This window comes from Oryctolagus cuniculus, chromosome 4 (assembly GCF_964237555.1).
Source record: "Oryctolagus cuniculus chromosome 4, mOryCun1.1, whole genome shotgun sequence".
Classification (NCBI taxonomy): Eukaryota; Metazoa; Chordata; class Mammalia; order Lagomorpha; family Leporidae; genus Oryctolagus; species Oryctolagus cuniculus.
In genome coordinates this window covers 144,749,771-144,771,542 of record NC_091435.1, presented here as the reverse complement: position 1 = coordinate 144,771,542, position 21,772 = coordinate 144,749,771, and the positions used below count along the sequence as shown (strand labels likewise).

Sequence of the window (21,772 nt, the reverse complement as noted above, 5' to 3'; positions counted from 1 at the left end):
GATGCCAGTAACCTGTAACTCCATCCTGGTCTCCCATGTTGGTGGCAGGGCCCCAAGTACTTGAGCTGTGCTCCTCTGCCTTCCCAGGTACATTCGCAGGGAGCCAGATTGGAAGCGGAGAAACTGGGACTTAAATTAGCGCTCACATGGGATGCTAGTATCATAGGCAGCAACTTAACCAGTGGTACTAACAGGGCTGGGCCCCAGTGTATATTAGTCAGCACTACTGTGAAACACACATACAACCAATAGGGTATTTATTACAAGGAACTGGCTTATGCCATTGTGGGAGCTGTGTTGATAAGCAAGTCTGAAGTCTGCAGGCAAACAGAAAGGGGAGATTAAGAGCACACTGGAACCCCATGTGCACAGGCTGAAGCTTGTCCTACACAGGCAATGAGGAAAGGCGAACTGTTGGGTTGGAACGTTAATGGCATGAACTATTTGAAACCTCTGAACTTAAGGGCCTAAGACCTCTTTTAAAGGGCTCATCTGGTTAGGTTAGGTTGGGCTCATACAGAGGATAGTCTTTATGTTCATTAACTTAAAGTCAGGTGATTAGGGACTTTGATCCCATCTGCAAAATCTCTTCATAGCAGCACTCAGATTAGTGCTTGATTAAATAACTGGAGACTGTAGTCCAACCTCAACAAGTTTATGAATCAAAAAACTATCATATGGTACCAGTATTGTGATACAGTGGGATAAGCCACTGCTTGCTATGCCACTTGCTCTACCCACATTTAGTATTGGAGTGCTGGTTCAAGTCCAGGCTGTTCTGCTTCTGATCCAGCTCCCTGCTAATGTACTTGGGAAGGCAGTGGATGATGATCTAAGAACTTGGACCCCTGCCATCCATGTGGGAGGACTGGATGGGGTTCCAAGCTCCTGGCTTTGGCCTGGACCAGCCCAGCTGTTGCAGCTATTTCGGGGGTGTGAACCAGCAGATAGAAGATTGATTCTCTCTCTCTCTCTCTCCATTTCTATCACTCTTTCAAATAAATAAGTCTAAATAAAGCCAACACAACAGCCAGAATATGAGACATGTGTCCCTTTCCCTTTCCTTCCTGTCTATGCCAATACACTAGGGGATCTTAGAACCTAGAAGAGGGAGACTAGAGTGTCTGAAAGACCATGTCCCTCTCCCACAGTCTCCAAAAGGAAAGGATAGGAAATGGAATACAATAGCAAAGCATATTCCTTCCCTCTTCTTGCCCCTGGAGCTATAAATATGACCTGCAGTTGGGAAGAGAACGCTTTGAATGGCCCTAAGACAAAATAGTAGACAGCAAGTTGGAAGTTAAGAATTCTGAGATGTCATTAAGATAACCACTGACCTGTAAAGCAAGATTTGACATAGCAACTTTGGATATAGTGACTGGAAACAAAATTCTGCCAAGTTGAAACAAGTAGATAACAAAGTGATAAGATTATAAAGAGTTAGAGGAACTACTACAGATGTTTAAATAAGGAAGAAAAAACCAAGCAGCTAGAGAGAGGTCAAAGATGGCTTGTCCCCGAAAGGTAACAAATAGATTTGGCCTCAGAAGACGAATGATGTTTAGAGATTTGTAGCAGAAGGGACACTAATGAGAATAAAGGCCTAGGGAAATGAAATGTACATATAGGGAATAAGGACAGGGAGGACCCTGGACCAATGGCTCAGGGCAAATTATGTGCGTTAAGGAGCTAAGTATTGATGGAAGCTGTTCTTGAGAACCAGACAGAGGAGTTGAAATTTGATAAGGTAGGACATCACTGTAGGTTCTTGAATGGGGAAAGACTGAGGGAAGTTTATGTGTTGACCTGCTTAAAGATTAATGTGAGGGGCCGGCGCCGTGGTGCAGTGGGTTAATGCCCTGGCCTGAGGCGCCGGCATCTCATATGGGCGCTGGTTCTACTCCCGGCTACTCCTCTTCCAGTCCAGCTCTCTGCTGTGGCTTGGGGAGGCAGTGGAGGATGGCCCAAGTCCTTGGGCCCTGCACCCACATGGGAGACCGGGAAGAAGCTCCTGGCTCCTGGCTTCAGATCGGCCCAGCTCTGGCGGTTGCGGCCGTCTGTGGAGTGAACCATTGGACTGAAGACCTCTCTCTCTCTGCCTCTCCTCTCTGTGTAACTCTTTCAAATAAATAAATAAATCTTAAGAAAAAAAAAAGATTAATGTGACAGTGGGATAACACAGATGGATTTTAGAGGAGAGAAATGGGATTCCAGGGAGCTATTTAGGATGATATTGCAATATTCTAGATAGGAATTCACAATAGCCTGGTCCAAAATCATAAAGGTAAAATGGAATTGGAGAAGAAACTGAAAGTCAAGAAATATTTAGAGGACAAAAACACTGATAGTGATAACCAAATGGAAATGTGATGGCAGAAAGGATAATTCAGTGTATTCCTTGTTTTGTAGCTTGGGAAACTGGAAAAATGATGGTATCACAAACGTGAGGAAGTTAGGAAACGACAATGTATCTGGGAGATCGAGACTGTTAATTCAGTTTGGGGTTTTTGAGGCTGAAGCCATGATGCAAAGTGGAAGTGTCCTGGTAGACGGGAATAACGAACAGTTAGTTAGCCTGATAAGGGTGCACAGGAAGGATGGCAAATGGGAAATCAGGCTAGGAAGCGAGAGGGCTTAGAGGCACAGGTGGTGCTTTTTTGGTGACTTCTTTTAGCTGAAGTTAATGCCTTTTAGAAGAGAAAGGACTAAATAGAACAGTTGGCTACCCAGATGGTGTCAAAAGAACAAATGGTATTTAATTTCTGGGCCATTGTTTAAGATCCTGGAACTGATGAGTTTTGGGCAAGGAACCAGGGAGCAGGGAGTCATAAGGACCAAAGGACCAAAAGAGGGGGAAACTTTTTTCTTTCCTTCTTGTGGGGAGCAATCCGGACTAGACTGAGTTACTGGAATTAAGACTTATTCTATGCATCTGCTCTCCCACAATATGGCGCTGGGAGAGAAGTAAACAGCTTCTGCACAGCTGCCTCCAGTTCAGCTAATAAACTGTAGGACTTGCTCCTGATTGGAGGAGAGCAGCGTACTCGGCGTGTGGGCAGCCGAGTTGGGATTGGCAGAGGAGGACTATAAAGGAGGAGAGAGACGGCATGCACCAGGAACATCTAAGGGGAACACCTGTGCAGCCCCCGAGAAAGCCGGCCGGCGGTGTGCCGCTCCCCCGCGGAAGTGGGGAATGTGGCAGGGGGAACTGCCCTTCCACGGAGGTGGAAGGGACAGTAGCCAACCCGGGAAGAACCAGCAGCAAACCCCGGGAGGGCCGAGCAGATGAAAGAACAGCGCAGGGTCCTGTGTCGTTCCTCCACGAAGAGGGGGAGCGACATAATGGTGCCGTGACTCGGATATGAAGCCTAGGCAGGGTTTAGTGTCGTTCCTCCACGAAGAGGGGGAGCGACACTTCTTTTTTAGCGATGAGGACAGGAATGGTTGAGATGGAAACAGGAGGTTGTTGGAAGGGGGCTAAGGAGGAAAGAAGGAAGGATGGAAATGAAGGAAAGAAGGGAACTCTGTGTACAAACACTGGTCTGAAAGAGAGTTAACATCATAGAAGATCCCCAGTATTTCTATAAGATAATTATAAATGAAAGGAAGCCAAATGTATTGCTAATGCTTATTCTGAGTTTACCATATGCTAACACTGTGGCAAACTTGTTATATGTATTATTTCATTTAATCTTTATAAAAAGCTTACCTTTTGTCCCATTTGACAATACGCGGTATACTTCTTTCCATGTCAATAAAGATCTATGTTGTTGGGGTGAATGCTAACCTAATGGTTAAGATACCTATGTCTTACATCAGAGGACCTGGGCTCCATACTTGGCTCTGGTCCTAACTCCATCTTCCTGCTAATGCAGACCCTAGGAGGCACTGGAGATGGCTCAAGTAGTTAGGTCCTGGCATCGACATGGGAAACCCCGGTTTGACCAGCCTTGGTTCAGCCCTGGCTGTTGTGAGCACCTGGAGAGTGAACCAGTGGATGGGAGGTCTCTCTTTCTGTCCATCTTTTTCTGCCTCTCTAATAAATAAATATAAATAATAAATAATTTATTTGAAAGGCACAGTTAAAAGGGGGGAGCAGGAAGAGAGACAGAGAGGTATCTTCTATTTGCTGGTTTACTCCCCAAATGGCCACAAGGGCTGGAGCTGGGGCAGTCCAAAGTTAGAAACCAGGAGCCTACTCCAGTTCTTCCATGTGGGTACAGGGGCCAAAGCACGTGGGCCATCCTCTGCTGCTTTCCCAGGTGCATTAGCAGGGAGCTCAATCAGAAGTGGAGCATTCAGGACTCGAACCAGCACCCATATGGGATTCTGGCACCACAGGCGATGGCTTTACCTTCAAAGCCACAGCACTGGCCCCAAATAACAATTTTAAAAAAGATATACAGTGTCATTTTTAATAGTACTGCATTATATGAAGGTTCATTGAGATTAACTAAAATGAACTCTTTTGTACATATACTTTTCCCATACTCCTTATATGCTCTCTTTTTCTTAAGAAATGCATGAACATTGTATTTTAGTTTTTAATTTTTTGAACAATATCATGATTTAAAAATATAAGGAAGTATATAGCAAAATATTTTCTTCCATTTTTTCCCTCTTCCATCTCATTCACCACTAAATTTCTTTCCATAATTTCTTTGTTATATAAGGAAATATAAATATGAAATCTTTTTTCCTTTCTTATTTTTTACATAGAATGAAAAAGGGATGTAGTGATATCTCCTTAAGGGAAGTCATAGAAGTGGTATTGTTGAATATAATTTCCCATTAAAATCTTAATGTATATTGTCCAATTGCTCATGAGAAAAAGTTGTGCAGTTTATATGATCAGCAACAATACATGAGTGTTACTAAGTTAATTTTCTTTTCTTTTTTTTTTTTCCATTCAAGAAATATTTATTGGTTAAGATGCTATGGGAGATACAAAGATGACTCAGACATAGATCCTGCCCATAAGGAGCTTACAGTCTATACACAGTTTATTTCTGTGTATCTGAAGGTAGATGGGGGCAGAATGCTTAAAAATGACTATAATTTGTACCTTACAGTAATTTGTAATTACTGTAGTTTGGATCTAGCATTATATGGAATTGATATTACAAAAGATTTTGAACTTACCCATTTATAATTTGTATCATAGATAAATGGATATAACGAGAAGGAAAAATTTGATCTAGTTTTTTTTTTAAATTTTCTGTGCTTTTATTGTTGGATGGGTAGAGATAAAGGTAGGAATGAAAATATGGAAAAATATCAGTTTGCAATGTAAAAATGGCAAATGGAGAAGAATGAGACAAAAAAAATGAGATTGATAAATAGGGACAGACAAGATGGGAGACAAAAAGGGAGATAATTCCACTGGGCTCCATGTGTCTTTTGTTTTGTTTTGGCTCCATAAGTCTGCTAAGGCATATTTCCAGGTCATCTCTTCCTATTACAATTTTTCCTGGACTTCTGGTACAACAGTAGATTGCTTCATATGATTACAAATTAAATTATAAATTAAAATTTCAATGGAATGAATATGTACATGTCTTTTTTTTTTTAATAGAATTGCTTAGCTGAAGAAATGGATACTTCCCTCTCCAAAAAATACCCAGTTAAAAAACGAGTGAAAATACATCCCAACACAGTGATGGTAAAATATACTTCCCATTATCCCCAGCCTGGGGATGATGGATATGAAGAAATTAATGAAGACTATGGAAGTTTTACGGAAGAAAACCCAAAGAAAAGTCTGCTGAGTGAAATGAAAAGAAAAGGAAGAACTTTATTTGGAACCATGGATATCCCACCTCCACCAACAGAAGACTCCATGACTAATGAGATTGGACAATTCCAGAACTTTGCAGAAAAAAATCTTTTTCAATCCCGAAAAATGTGGATAGTGCTGTTTGGATCTGCTTTGGCTCATGGATGTGTAGCTCTTATCACCAGGCTTATTTCTGATCGTTCTAAAGTTCCATCACTAGAACTGATTTTTATCCGTTCTGTCTTGCAGGTCTTTTCTGTGTTGGTTGTGTATTACTATCAGGAGGCCCCCTTTGGACCTAGTGGCTACAGATTACGACTCTTCTTTTATGGTGTATGCAACGTCATTTCTATCACCTGTGCTTACACATCGTTTTCAATTGTTCCTCCCAGCAATGGGACCACCATGTGGAGAGCCACAACCACAGTCTTCAGTGCCATTTTGGCTTTTTTACTTGTAGATGAGAAAATGGCTTATGTTGACATGGCTACGGTTGTTTGCAGCATCTTAGGTGTTTGTTTTGTCATGATCCCCAACATTGTTGATGAAGACGATTCTTTGTTAAATGCCTGGAAAGAAGCCTTTGGGTATACAATGACTGTGATGGCGGGACTGACCACCGCTCTCTCTATGATAGTGTACAGATCCATCAGGGAGAAGGTCAGCATGTGGACTGCACTGTTTACATTTGGTTGGACTGGGACAGTCTGGGGGCTGTCAACTATGTTTGTTCTTCAAGAACCAATCATCCCATTAGATGGAGAAACCTGGAGTTATCTCATTGCTATATGTGTCTGTTCTACTGCAGCATTCTTAGGAGTTTATTATGCCTTGGACAAATTCCATCCAGCCTTGGTCAGCACAGTACAACATCTTGAGATTGTAGTAGCAATGGTCTTGCAGCTTTTAGTGCTGCACATATTTCCTAGTGTCTTTGATGTCTTTGGAGGGGTAATCATTATGCTTAGTGTTTTTGTCCTTGCTGGCTATAAACTTTACTGGAGAAATTTAAGAAGGCAGGATTATCAGGAAATACTAGACTCTCCCATTAAATGAATACCTGATAATTATCTTGTTAATGTTCATTTATTAATATGTACACTGCCATTTTAATGTTTACCTATGTCTTTCATGTTGTGTAAAAGAGTGCTATATAATATATACAGTTATAAAAATTATAGTCTAATATATTCAAATACAGATATTAAATATGTGAAGTATATCATGAACCTGGTGTCTTTACTGTTACTAATAAAATATAATTATGCTAGGAGGATAATGTGAACGTCTGTCACTAAAGAACAAAAGGTTTGAAGAAATGATTCCTTTCAGGTAGAAACTTATATGGTCCTAAAGTTCAGAAATTATAAAAGTATTCATAACCAGCGTACTACAGATGTTCAATAGAAGTCCTTCACTATTCACAGTCTTCAAATGTTTGACCTAGTGGTTAAGATGCCAATTTGGGGGGCTGGCATTGTGGCATCTAGGCTTAAGCTGCTACCTGCAATGATGACATCCCATATGAGTACCAGTTTGAGTCCCAGTTGCTCTACTTCCAATCCAGTTCCCTGCTAATGTGCCTTGGAAAACAGCAGAAGATGGCCCAAGTGCTTGGGGCCCGCACCCAGGTGGGAGACCCAGATGGAGTTTCTGGTTCCTGCCTGTGGCCTAGCCCAGCCCCAGCTAATATAGCCATTTGGGGATCAACCAGTGGATGGAAGATCTCTCTGTCCCACTCTCTCTGTAACTTTGCTTTTCAAATAAATAAATAAATCTTAAAAAAAAAAGATGCCAGTTGGAACACCAGTCTCCCATATCAGACTGCCTGGGTTCGAGTTCTGGCTCTACTCCTGATTCTGGTTTCTGGCTAATGAGCAACCTGAGACTGCAGGTGATGGCTCAAGTAGTTTGGTTCTTGCCATCAAAACAAGGTTCCTGGTTCCTGGCTTTGACTTGGCTCAGGCCCAGCTGTTGTGGGCATTTGAGTTATCGAGCAAATGGGATTGCTCTGTATCTGTCTTTCTCTCAAGTAAAAAAATTTAAAAACCTTCATTTGTGAAAAATACACTCCAAGGTGAAATGTTGAGCACCAAGCCCTGTTTTGTTATCTACTTGCATTAGAAAACTAGAGGTGATAAGCTTGGGTAAGGGAACTTGAGTTGACGCAAGAAAGGGAACAACAGAAAGCTTTTTTTTTTTTTTTTTTTTTTTTGCAATGACAATGGATGGCTGTCCAATGTTAGAACAGGGAACTGGCCTTCTTGTTATGGCCACATTAGGCAATGCATAGGAAAGGGAGGTAGGAAGGAAACCGGATTCTTGTCAGCCCTGCCTAGCGAGCCCTTGCCATTTTGTGCTTGGATAGTGAGAGATCTAACGTGGGGCAGGGTCTACTTAGCCTCAGTTACGCATATTTCTTCCAAGGCTAGTCTCGTTTATGAGTTTGTGGCAAGTATACATGTGAGCTGCAGCAAAGGTGCTCCTTACTCTTGAGAGAGACAGAAGCAGTAGTTATAATATAGAGGAAAATCGACATGGTATCTCTTCAAAGGGCATGAAAATCTGTAAAAAACTAAGATGGCACTGATTTGAGTCTACTTTGGGCCATTCTTACTAATTTAGCACAAACATCTATACGGTACAGGTTATTGTTAAGATGCTGTCTCAACTCCAGAGTCTCTTGAAGACCCGTTCTTCAGATCTCCAAAAGCTGTTGTAGCACTTACCACAGACTGGGTCCTTAATCAACTTTTGTTGAATTAATTCCCATGAAAGTGTAATGGTACTGAAACTAGCAATTTGGTTACCAGTGCCTGCTAGTTTCTATACCTCACAGTCAAGCATGATTTGTTACATCTTCCTGGTTAGTATGTAGGACTTCTTTTGTCTTAAGTACTCCTGAGCAACAGTGATGTTTAACTAGGTCATTCTCTCTTAATCCTGCTTTAAAAAGATTTACTTATTTTAAAGGCAGAACAATAGAGAGGGAAGGTGAGAGGGAGAGTGGGAGGAGAAGGGAGAAGGGAGAGGGGAGGGGGGAGGGGGGAGGGGGGAGGGGGGAGAGGGGAGAGATCTTCCATGTGCTGGTTCATTTCCCAAATGATTTCAGCAATTGGGGCTGGGCCAGGCCAAAGCCAGGAGCCAGGAGCCAGGAGCCAGGAGCCAGGAACAATCCCAGGTGTGTGGCAGGAGCCCAAGTACTTGGGCCATCTGGTGCTGTCCTATCAGGTGCATCAGTAGGGAGCTGGATCAGAAGTGTAGTGGGGTCTCAAATGGTTAAGTGGCAGCTTCGTCCTCTGGGTCACAACACCCACCCCATGCCCCCAGTCATTTCTAATTATAAACCATCAATAGATTCCCGGGAAAGGCCTTGAGAAATAGAGGCTCATTTTTTCCCTTCCTTATCTTTCTAAATCCTTTCCTTTGGAATTAATGAAGTGAGTCACCTGTGTGTTTTATCCTCGACAGATTGGTTGTCCATATCTAGAACTCCACCTCTAGTCCATAGAGCACAAGTTTCAACACAGATTTTTTGTTCTGCCTGATTCTGGTTAATCCCTGGTCCACTCAGCACTAATTAGCAAAGATGATTTTTGTTTCCGTTTGAGTTCTCAAAGAGAAGAAGAAGCCATGTGCATGTTTATAAGTTGGGAAGACAGTGTGAACTTCAGTCCCGGAACAACTCCCACCCCATAAGAACATAGACTCCATTCCTTTTGAGTGCAATTTCATACTTGACTTTCTGCCTGTCCACACTTTTACCCTACACTTCCTTCTTTCATTACAGTTTCCTTATTTTTCTTGTTTGTTTTAAAGAATTCTTGGTAAGAATTGGGTGATGGGGAAACTAAAAGAAGGAAAATTAAGAGGAAAAGCAATGTTTACAGGGAACTGAAACTCTTTTTTGAAAAAGCAGACTTAAGGGGCTGGTGTTGTGGTACAGCAGGTTATGCCGCTGGCTGCGATGCTGGCATCCCGTATGAGCACTGGTTTGAGTCCTGGCTGCTCTGCTTCTGATTCAGCTCTCTGCTATGTGCCTGGGAGAGCAGCAGAAGATTGCCCAAGTGCTTGGGTCCCTGCCACCCACATGGGAAACACAGATGGAGTTCCAAGCTCCTGGCTTTAGCCTGGCCCAGCCCCAGCTAATAAAGACATTTGGAGAGTGAACCAGTGGGTGGAAGTCTTCCCTCTCTCTCTCTGTAACTGCATTTTAAATATAATAAATACTTTTTTAAAAAGTAGACTTAAGCTTTCTCCATTACTTGCAGCTGCTTTTGTTGCTTAAACAAGTGGCACAGTAGTCAAGAGATCTGGGGCTGGTGCCTTGGCTCAATAGGCTAATCCTCTGCCTGTGGCGCCAGCACCCCGGGTTCTGGTCCCGGTTGCTACTCTTCCAGTCCAGCTCTCTGCTGTGGCCCGGGAAGGCAGTGGAGGATGGCCCAAGTGCTTGGGCCCTGCACCCCATGGGAGACCAGGAGAAGCACCTGGCTCCTGGCTTTGGATCAGCGCAGTGCGCCAGCCGCGGCGGCCATTGGAGGGTGAACCAACGGCAAAGGAAAACCTATCTCTCTCTCACTGTACACTCTGCCTGTCAAAAAAAGAGGTCTGGATCCAAGTCTTGTGAAGGCTTTGTTCAGATCATTGGCCCACTCAATATACAGATTCTTATACAAAATAAAATCTAAACTGAAGACTTTAGCTTTTTCTGAATTAATTTTCTAAAAATGTATAGTATAAATTGTGAAAACAAGGACTATATTTTACTTGTTGGTATTTGACTTTACACCCACTGACCCCATCATATGTAAAATATGTAAATGGAATTGAAGTTGAATCAGGTTCTGTTAACAGTATTCTGTGTGATTTTGCAGAATGGTTTTAACAGATTTTGAATAAGAGTGTCTTAAAAAATTCACAAGAACTTGGCCCTAGCAGTTAAGATACCACTTGGGATGCTCACTTCTCATGGCGGGGGGGTGGGGGTAGGGTGGGGGTGGGTGGGGTGGGTGGGGGGTGTGTGCCAAGGCTTGAATCCTGGCTCTGTTTCTGATTCCAGTTTCTGATAATGTGTACTCCAGGAGGCAGCAAACTGATAGCCCAGGTTGTGTCCCTGTCATCCATATGGGAGACCTGGATTGAGTTCTGGGCTCCAGGCTTCAGCCTGGCCCAGCTTTAGCTGCTGGGAGCATTTGGGAAGTGAGCTAATATATGGGACATATGTCTCTAAAAAAATGAGTATGATAATATTTCAATCCATAACCTTTACAAAATGTACAAGAAAACCTTGTATTAGCTTAGACTACCAGAACAGAATGCCAGACTGTCTGCTGTACACTCACAAGGTGTAGAGATAGCCCCTATGTGTCTCATTTCATAGACATTTATCCCATCAGAGGGCCCACCCTTATTATCTCATTTAATCTTAATTACCTCCTAAAAGTGTATCTCCAACTACAGTCACATTGGGCTTCACCATATGAATTTTAGTCTAGAGTAGCTATGATAAAATACCCAAAGGTATTCAAACTCTTAGGAAAAATGAAAAATTCACTTGCATTATTCACTTTGGAGGACAATAGTAGAAAGTAGATACAGAACAGCTGTTGCCCAGTTTCGTGGTTTACTCGTCTCAACTAACTTGAGGCTAGGAAGAGGCCATAGAAAATTCATGCTTGACTTTATGATCCTACAGAAAGCAGGCCAAAAACCACATGCATCCATTGGCGCTCCAGTGAGTAATCTGCAGATAAAAGCAGGGCCAGGATGAAGGGAGGAGGGAAAGGAAGATGTGTGAATGCCGTAGGCAGTATTTACTGACCATAAAATGAAGCTGACAAGGTTCCTGATTTAACAATCTGGGAAGGTTAAAGACAAACCATTCCAGTAGCTCAGATAGGGAAAATACCTGTGCTCCAAGAAAGGTACCTCACCCGGCAGGCTTCCTGGAGGAGCAACACCTAAGGTGAACCACACCGAGCGGTTAAGGAACCAGGCAGGTCGTGGGCGACGGCCGCACCAGCTGGTGGGGCGGGGGCCGGGCCGGCGACGAGCGGACAGAACGGTCACCGCAGCCGAGACCGGGGCTGCGCACGCGCCAGGGCGCTTCCAGGGCCCCTCAGCCTGTTACTCCGGTTTGTGGCTCCAGGGAAGCCACGTCCTCCTCCCCGGTCCCCATTTCCAGGCCTTTTTGTTTGTTTTTCTTTGTCGCTCACGCCCCTTGGGACTCTTCAACTAGGAAGACCCTGCTCAGATGCAGAAACCAGGGGGAAGCTCCCAGGGCACGTGGGCGCAGTGATTTTTGCTATGGAATCTCTCCTGAAGCGCCGAGGAGGGAGGCTCCCAGGAATCTTCAGCCAAGGCTGGCCGGCCGGGGAGGCCACAGACGAGAGCCGACAGCCAGGCCCATCGCTTCGCTCCCCTGACTGTTAACCGACGCGCAGCCTCAGCTCACTGCACATCATACACAGCGTTTGAGTGACAGCCGGGCCCACCCAATCCCGGCGCGGTGCAAGCCACTGTCGCGTCAGGGACCGGGGTGTGGGGCGGCTGGGCCTATCAGCTTGGGCCAAGAGCGGGTTTCCTGCCCGTGCGGGCCCGCCCGCCCCCAGCGCGCGCCCCGCCCCTCTCCTGGGAGCTACGCGGCGGCAGAGCGCAGGCCTCGTGCCGTAACGGCCATCGCGGCGGGCGCGGCGGCGGCCCGGTAACCCTCCTCAGGTGAGCTGGCGCCGCCAGGCTCGGCAGCGGGGAGGTGAGACGGCCTCGGCGGCCGGCAGGTACACAGACAGCCCGTCAGTCCCCCGTGCGTCCACACAGCCTGTTCCTCGCCTCGTCGTTTCCTCTTCCCTGGTGAAGTTAGCCCCCGGGGCGCCGTCTGCCGGCCCGGAGCGGAGCCGGAGGGGGCGGGGAGGCTGCTCGGCGAGGCTCGGCGGCGCCCACACCGAGGCCGAGCGCGAGCCTCGGGCCGCAGCCCGGGCCCCCGGGCGGGCGCGACCCCGCGGCCTCTGTGCCCGCCCGCGGCGCCCGGCGTCGGGGGGCGCGCCGGGCGGGGTGGTGGCCGTGCCGGGCGCTGGCTCTCGGTCGGCGCTCCTCCCGAGAAAGTCCGCTTGCCTGCGTGTGGCGCGCTCGGAGGGCTGGAAGGTGGGGTCGTGGCCGGCGGGGGAGGGAGCCGTGCCCGTTGCGAGGGTGGACATCTTCGGGACGCGCCCCGCCCCAGGCCGCTCTCTCCGTTCTGGGGAAAGCTGGGTGTTGCTTTCACGGCGTGGACCTGCGGTGGAGTCGAAACGCGACTTGCAGGGGCTGGGAAGCTCTTCTGACTCGAGTTGTAATATTTGGTTGAAAAAAAAAATTTAACTCGGTAGCTCGGATTTTTTTTTTTTTTAAGCCTTTCTGATGTGTCTCCATCCATTAAATTAGCCGTTACAAACTCGGTAAGCAGGGTTTTGTTCAGGGCTGAGAACTTGGCGTAACCTAGGTAGGCACCCCATTAAATGTCGAACTGATGAAGTCACCTGGAATTAATTCGACCCGATACCTTAGGTGCGTTAAGGTTAGGAGTTAGGAAGGCATGAGGTTAAGGAATATATTTTTAAGCCCATCTTGGGGTGGGGAGCAAGGAAGCGGAATGTCAGTCTAAACCGGGTAAGTGTTGTCAGAGGTGTCCGTTTAATTTATAACCAGCCGTAATGATTTGTTAGGTACCTGGAAGTCGTTGTGCTGCCTGAAGTCGCCACCTTCAGTGAGTTCATTTACTGAGGAAACGCAGATGTAACCCAAGAAAGTTTGGTTTGGTAATTGTCAGTAATGCTCAGTACTTACCTAGGCGTCACGCTCCTATCTCGATAGTAACTCAAATATGGGTTGATTGTTTAGTATCCGTTCATTTTGTCCACAAACTCTGGGACTTTTTCTTTTGAGAAAATTGTGATCTGTAGGAATTGGCTGTAATATCCGTAAGCACAGTTTGTAGATTCTGTTCTTGTATTGAAGTTGAAAATGTTTGCCCTGTTTTTGTAAGCATTTTGTCTAGATTTTCTCAGAATTTTCAGGCCTGTGTAAACAGAGCTTGAAACATACCCATAATGTTTTGTTAGATATTGAGTGATATTTTGTTACTAGTTTTCTTATTTTTCTTTCGGACCTTTGAGAACTTTGCTTTCAAAGCTCAAGGTAGGTCTTACATGATTATTGTGATAAATTCCTAGTCAGGAAGACTTACTGAAAGTAGATGCATTCTGTTTCCTTAATCATAGCTTAAGAATTAGTTTTTATAATTTATTCACCTTTATAATAAGGAAAAATACCAAATGTTTTTTCTACCAACATGAGAAAATTAAATGACTGTAGTTAATAAGTAAAATGGAAGGGAACTCTTGAAATTACTGAATATTTAACAAATGTTTCAAATTCATTGCTGTACTTTTTTCTTTCCTTTTATTTTTTTAAAGATTGTATCTGACAGGTAGAGTTACAGAGAGAGAGGGAGAGACAGAGAAAGGTCTGCCATCTGGTTCACTCCCCAAATGGCCGCAACGGCCTGAGGTGAGTTGAGGTGAGCTGATCCGAAGCCTGGAGCCTCTTCCGGGTCTCCCATTCAGATGCAGGGGCCTAAGCACTTGGGCCATCCTCTACTGCTTTCCCAGGCCACAGCAGAGAGCTGGATCCGAAAAGGAGCAGCCAGATAGAAACCAGCATCCACGTGGGATGGACAGCTGACAGTGCCAAAAAATACAGTTAAATAAAGATAAATTAAAGCAACAATTATGTCTGAATAATTCTCATTTTAACCTTTTTCAAAGATAGGATTTATTCTTCCCTTCAAAACTGATTCCATGTACTGACTTTGTTTTTTGACATTATCATGCTTTCATCTACCTAGAGGTAAACCTTGGTCTTATCTCTGTCCACATAACATTGGACAATTTTTGCTAGTGTTTTTGTTTTGTTTTGTTTTTTAACTTCTTTTAGGTCCCTGTTCCTTTATACATTCTTATGTATTTTAATGTCTGTTTCAGAACTACTCACTTTTAGGTGGGTTTTCTACCTGGCATTTTTCCCTACTCAGTATGTTCTACCAGCTGTTTAATTCTTAAAATAGTGCTTCAAGAACATTCCTCACTGTTTAGAAACCAGTAGGAACTCTTATCTCTAGAGCGTAGTTCATAATTCATAGCCTTCTAACAGTTTGCTCAAATCTGTTTTTCTGATGGTAGTACTGTTTCTTTGTTAAGGTTGTCTACCCTGACTAAATCAATCTCATTTTCATTCATTCTTTCATGTCATAACTTAGGGAGACTTTGAATGCCTGTGTGTAGGCAGCCTACTCTTCAAAACAGAAATTCCTCCCCCACCCTCAAAAGTACCCAAGTATCAAATGAAGTAAAATTTTTTGAAGTTTAGTTTTTGCACCTTCAGTGCAGCCTTCAGAATGTGTTTATTCCATGTTGTTGCTTTCCTTTGAACCCATAGTCCCTATTTTGCCATTACCTTGGTTTTTAAATCTTATGTAGACTTGTATGGAATGTTTGAATCCAACCTTTTGTTTTATGTATAGGAAAACATACATAAAGAATAACTGCACTAAAATTAACATACTTAGTGATGAGGGCAGAACTGTGACTTGAACCTTGATCTGACACAATGTTGTATGTTCTCTGTGAATCACACTGCTTCTTATCTCTCCTTAGATCATTTTGTATTATGCATTTTTTTTTTTGCATTTTGTGTATTTATCTCAGATTCAGAACTTCTTGCCAGGGCAACCTCTGTGACTCGGATCCTGAATTATGTAAATCAGGGGTGGGAGACATCCTGCCCGCAGTTCCTCTGAGGCCCTCGAAATCATTTGGTCTGGCCCTGCCAAGGCAACTGCAGGGGGGACTCGAAATTCAGTTTTTTTAAGTGGATAATTTTGTGTGGCCTGTGAATGATGTTACAAATATCCAGATGGCTGTTGGCAGAAAAAAGGTCCCTCACCCTTGTAAACAGTGACTTTAGGATCTGCATACAGTCTTTGTTGGTGCTTGTTAGATGAGTTAAAAGTATTAACAGTAGTGTTGTCATCTCTAGTTGAGCACTAGGACCCGCTAAAAAGTGAATGCCTCCTTTACAAGGTTTACTGCTGGAGAGAGTGTCTGTCTGAATCTCTTGAGAAACAGGGGTCTTTGGGGACCTTGAAATAGATTCAAAATAATGTGATGGTTCTAAGGAAACTCAGAGGGTTTATCACATGACTGAATGTAATGATCTAGCTGGTGTTCTTTTTCTCCTTCTGAGTTAGAACAGTAACACTTTCTCACTTTATGACTTTTTGTCATCTTGTTCATCTGTTAGGGAACCAACAGTACATCTGCTTGTTGAGCAAAACATTCTAAAAGTCACTCCCGCCCCCCCCCCCCCTTTGGAGAATTAGAGAGCTTTTATGTATTTGTTCCTCATCTTAACTCTGAAGTTTCTATTAGTCGAAGCAGCATAGGGTTGCCTTAATATTTTGTCTTACTTGTATGTATCAGGAGCTGAATGGTATAAGACGATAGAAAACTGTCAAGAGAAATCTCTGGAGAGAATGAATGCTTACTCTTTTGGTCTGAAACTAGAAGCTGTTTTTAATTTATTTTTTGGTTAATAATGACTTGTTTTTTTTATTTATCAACTGAAATAAACTGTTGAAACAATGATTCTCTTGTTCCTTATTCCTGAAATTCTAAGGATTGCTTAATTGGGCATGAGTGGTATGAATGATTTCTGCTTTTATTCAAACAGTTCAATTGAATAAAGCAAGCAGTGGGGATATGTGGAAATTTTTAAAAGAATGGTTACTTCTCAGATGGTTTTCTGTTTTTCTTTTTTAAAGAGCCAGCCTTTTCTTTCAAAAATTTCAGCACATATTTCCAAATCATGTTATTGTGTCGATCAACTCAGATAATAAATGTTATAAGTAATATGTTGTGTACCTTTTAAGTATTCCAATTATTATGACAAAAACATTTATTCATTGAATGGTATTGGAAAATTTTCTTTAAATTTTAGAAATATTTAGAATATTTAATATATACTCCTTCCCACCACCATTCTAATAATTCTACTTGCTACCTTGGGAAGTCAGTTACTTTTTTTTGTTCATTTTTTTCAGTTGTTCTTAAAAACAGCCTATGTGCCCTTGCATGATTTGGCTTTGCTTACTTCTTATTGTGTTTCCTCGTCTCTCCTCTCTGGGGCTTGAATAGCTGAGCTCCTTTTGCCTTGGAGCTTGTGAACATGCTCATCTCTCTGGGTAGATGACTCCTTTAGGTTAATTAGTATTAAGTTTGGCTACTGGAAACAGATGTTAAATAACTTTTTTTTTTTTTCCTGTCACACTGGAGAAATACAGGATTGGCATAGTGTTTGTTTGCATTTGGGGAGTGTACCAGTTGAAGATGTCTCTCTCTTTCCCCTCTCTCTACTCTTTCAAATCAATCTTTTAAAAAAAATCTGTTTTCTCACAATTATGGAGGCTAGAAGTCTTAACAAGGTACCATCAGGATTGATTTCTGTTGAAATTTTTTTTCCTGGCTTTAGATAGCTGCTTTCTCTTTGTGTCCTCAGATGACTTTTTTTTTTTTTGGACAGGCAGAGTGGACGGTGAGAGACAGAGGGAAAGGTCTTCCTTTGCTGCTGGTTCATCCTCCACAGGCCGCCGCGGCCGGTGCGCTGTGTCTGGTGCACCGCGCTGATCCAAAGCCAGGAGCCAGGTGCTTCTCCTGGTCTCCCATGGGGTGCAGGGCCCAAGCACCTGGGCCATCCTCCACTGCACTCCCTGGCCACAGCAGAGAGCTGACCTGGAAGAGGGGCAACCGGGACAGAATCTGGCGCCCCGACCGGGACTAGAACCTGGTGTGCTGGCGCCGCAAGGCGGAGGATTAGCCTAGTGAGCCGCGGCGCCGGCCAAGAATTGCATTTTAAAGAAAGTTGCATGTGTTTTTTTAAAACACAGAGTGACAGAGATACTCCATCTTATTTCACTCCCCAAATACCTGCAAAAGCTGAGGCTGGGCCAAGCTGTAGCCAGGAGTCAAGAATTCCATCTTGGGGGCCAGTGCTGTGGTGCAGAGGGTTGAAGCCCTGGCCTTCATTGCCGGCATCCCATATGGGTACTGGTTCAGGTCCTGGCTGCTCCTCTTTCAGTCTAGCTCTTTGTTGTGGCCTGGGAAAGCAGTGGAAGATGGCCCAAGTCTTTGGGCCCCTGCACCCATGTGGAGACCCAGAGGAAGCTCTTGTCTCCAGGCTTCAGATCAGCTCAGCTCTGGCTGTTTTGGTCATTTAGGGAGTGAGCCAGGGGAATGGAAGACCTCTTTCTCTCTTTGGCTCTACTTCTCTCTGTAACTCTTGTCTTTGAAATAAAAGAATTCTTAAAAAAGAAAGAAATTGAAGGTAGAGAGGACGATAAAATAACACTCCCTAAAAGAAGGAAAGAAATTTTTAAAAAAGCAATGTTTAAGAATTCCATCTTGGTCTCCAAGCGTGATTGGTAGGTACTCCAGTACTTGAACCATCGTCTGCTGCTTCCCAAGGTGTGCATTAGCAGGAAACTGAGGAAGGACTCAATGCCAGGCACTTGATGTGGGATGCAGGCATCCCAATTGGTGACTTAACTGCTGTGCTACACCACCAGCCCGAGGAATTGTGTTACAGGAGGTAAAAGTACAGTGCACTTTTTTTAAGTGTTGATTTCCAGAAAGTTATGTTTAGTCTTAGTTGTATGAACAGTCTTACAGCAGGTTTATCATATAATTATTTCTTTTACGTAAATATTTGTCCCCCCCCTTTAAAAAAAAAAGATTTTGTTTGAGAAAGTTAGAGAGGGAGGGACAGAAAGGTCTTCTGTCTGCTGGTTCACTCCCCAAATGGCTGCAATGGCTGGAGCTGAGCCGATCCAAAGCCAGGAGCTTGTTCCGGGTCTCCCAAGTGAGTGCAGGGGCCCAAGTACTTGGACCATCTTGTTTTGCTTTCCCAGGTCATAGCAGAGAGCTGGATTAGAATAGGAGCAGCCAGGATCTGAACCGGTGCCTAGATGGGATGCTGGCACCGCCACAGCACTGGCCCCTGTCACTGTTGTTTTCTTAAAAATTTACATATTTGAAAGGCTGAGTTAGATCTTCCATCCGTTGGTTCACTCCCCAAATGGCCACAATGTTTGGGGCTGAGCCCTGTTGAAGCCAGGAGTCTGAAACTCCATCTTGGTTTCCCAGGTGGATGGCAGGAGCCCAAGCACTTAGGCCATTGTCTTCTGCCTTCCCCTCTAGCAGGGAGCTGGATATGAGGTGGAGCAGGCATGACTTGATCTGGCACTTCTAAGAGATGCTGGTTCTGCAGCCTGTAGTTTAACTTGCTGTGCTATAACAGTTATACTGTTACTATTATTTAAAAAAAATGTATATATTCCAGACTTGTTTCTATGCGTATGCAGTCATGCACACCTTTTTTAAAAAGTAGGATTACATGCTACACCTTGTTTTCTGTGTTGGTTTTTGTGAACATCCTCTGTCAATATGTATAAATCTGAATGTTCTAGAGTCAGGTAAGTTGGGTTCTACTTTAGAATACATCACTTACCATTGTTTGGGCTTAGCCCTCTACAGACCCTCTCCCTCCCCTTGCCTCTTTTTCTTTATCTCTGATGCAGGGATAGTATCAAAGGACTAGTGTAAGGCTTGAATGTAAATTCATTTATCAGTGTAACTATTAAATAGTGTTTGGTGCACATTAAGAACTTGTATGGATCCCCTCTTGCCCTTTAGAATCAACTTCTAAATTTAAAGTACTTGGGTTCAAAGAAGTTTTAATGTTTGCTGAATTGCTATTCAGAACAAACAGCAAGTTATACCTTTTTCACAGTGTTTTTCAACTTTGCATTCTTTTCTTCTTCTTCTTTTTTTTTTAATTTATTTATGTATTTGAAAAGCAGAGTTACAGAGAGATGGGGAGATTGATCTTCCATCTACTAGTTCTCCCCGCAAATGGCCAGTGCTGGGCCAGGCAGAAGCCTGAGGCTTCTTCTGGGTCTCCTCCATGGGTTTTAGAGGCTCAGTTACTTGGGCCATCTTTCACTGCTTTCTAGGCAGGGAGCTGGACTGGAAGTGGAGCAGCCAGGTCTTGAACTGGTGTTCATATGGTATGCTAGCGTCAGAGGTGGCAGCTTTATCTGCTACGCCACAATGCCGGCCCCTCTCTTCCTTTCTAATTGTTGCCAACCTTGGAGGAAAAAAAAATTGAGAATAGGAAAATTAGACAAAATCATAAGCATAGTATAGGCTTTTATTTTTTTTGTCATACCTTTTGAGTAATTAGTATAATAATGATGAATTCAGAAGAATATGAAAGAATATTAACAATGTAATCACCAGTTGAGTCTAATTGACATACATAGGACATTTCAGTTGGTGCCACCAGAATACAGAGCTTTATCGAATGCTTATCAGTTTTCCAAATTGATGCATGTTAAATGTCAAAAAACTGAAATAAGTAATTCCAGAGTGTTTTCTTTGACATGCTAAAATTAAGCCAGAAATCAATTAAAAAATAAATCTAGAAAATTATCAGCTGTTTGAAAATTAAGCAATATATTTGCAAATGACACAGGGATTAGATAAATATAGCATTAAACTGTTGTGAACTGAATGATGAGAATATGGCATAATTTAAGAGATACAGGTAAAGCCATGCTTAGAGGAAAGTTTATATCCTTAAAATGTACATATTAGAAAGAATGAAGTCTAGGCCGGTGCTGCAGCTCATTTGGCTAATCCTCCGCCTGTGGCGCCAGCACCCCGGGTTCTAGTCCTGGTTGTGGTGCTGGATTCTGTCTCGGTTGCTCCTCTTCCAGTCCAGCTCTCTGCTGTGGCCCATGAGGACAGTGGAGGATGGCCCAAGTGCTTGGGCCCTGCACCCGCATGGGAGACCAGGAGGAAGTGCCTGGCTCCTGGCTTCGAATCAGCGCAGCACGCTGGCCGTAGCAACCATTCGGGGAATGAACCAATGGAAGGAAGACCTTTCTTTCTGTCTCTCTCTCTCTCTCACTGTCTAACTCTGCCTGTCCAAAAAAAAAAAAAAAAAAAAAGTCTAAAAGTAATTGAAAAGACTTCTGGATTAAGATAACTGAATGAAAGATGTGTTCGCTTTTACTCATTTTCACAGCCCATGAAGGTAACGGTAAAGAATATTTTTAAAAGGTTCAAGCTACAGAGATAAAGAATGGAAGAAGAAACAACAGCAATGAAATTTGGAAGTTAGTAAATTGATGTAAACTGATCTTGGTAGACTTGAAAATGTTGAACACTAAAATGACAGCAACAAAAGAATCATCAGGCTCAGGAATTGGCAGAATCGGGTATTTGATAGGGAGGAGGTAATGGTGGTGCTAAAAATAAGAATTTCTTGGACGTCTGTTTAAGAAGTAGCTTAACCATAATAGAGAAAAGTGGAAACAACCTGAATGCCCGTCAGCTGACAGAGAAATACAATGTGTGTCCAGACAGGGGGTATTATTGGGTAGTAGAAATGAATGGAGCACTGTTTCACATTATAACATCAGTGAACCTTGAAAATATGCTCTGAAAGAAGCCAGTCACAGAAGACCCCAGTGTTCTATAACACATACTCCAAAATGGACAATCCTTGATGTGGGGAGCAATCCGGACTGGACTAAGTTACTGGAATTAAGACTTATTCTATGCATCTGCTCTCCCACAATATGGCGTTGGGAGAGAAGTAAACAGCTTCCGCACAGCTGCCTCCAGTTCAACCAATTAACTGTAGGACTTGCTCCTGATTGGAGAGCAGCGTACTCGGCGTGTGGGCAGCCGAGTTAGGATTGGCGGAGGAGGACTATAAAGGAGGAGAGAGACGGCATGCACCAGGAACATCCATGGGGAACATCTAAGGGAACACCTGTGCAGCCCCCCGAGAGAACCGGCCGGCGGTGTGCCGCTCCCCTGCGGAAGTGGGGAATGCGGCCAG

General features: G+C 43.7%; 2 protein-coding genes across 11 annotated transcripts in view; both read left to right on the top strand.

Moving 5' to 3' along the window:
* Positions 1-7,005, top strand: part of SLC35G2 (solute carrier family 35 member G2) — a 28,633-nt gene extending 21,628 nt beyond the window's left edge. For all 4 annotated transcript variants that reach the window (XM_051818622.2, XM_070072779.1, XM_051818621.2 and 1 more), the window contains one exon: positions 5,576-7,005. In XM_051818622.2, the coding sequence (XP_051674582.1) occupies positions 5,594-6,832 (1,239 nt within the window). In that variant the 5' untranslated portion in view covers positions 5,576-5,593 and the 3' untranslated portion in view covers positions 6,833-7,005. The remainder of the gene's footprint in view (positions 1-5,575) is intronic.
* Positions 7,006-12,354: 5,349 nt separating this feature from the next.
* The window catches only part of NCK1 (NCK adaptor protein 1), an 88,504-nt gene continuing 79,086 nt past the window's right edge, over positions 12,355-21,772 (top strand). The window contains exon 1 of one of the 7 annotated variants that reach the window (XM_002716437.5): positions 12,355-12,493. The gene's annotated coding sequence lies outside the window, so the exon portion shown is untranslated. Of the gene's footprint in view, positions 12,553-12,785; positions 12,917-13,068; positions 13,207-13,282; positions 13,418-13,478; positions 13,515-21,772 lie in introns of those variants that run through there. The other 6 variants (XM_070072771.1, XM_008266219.4, XM_070072772.1 and 3 more) reach the window with 6 other exon arrangements.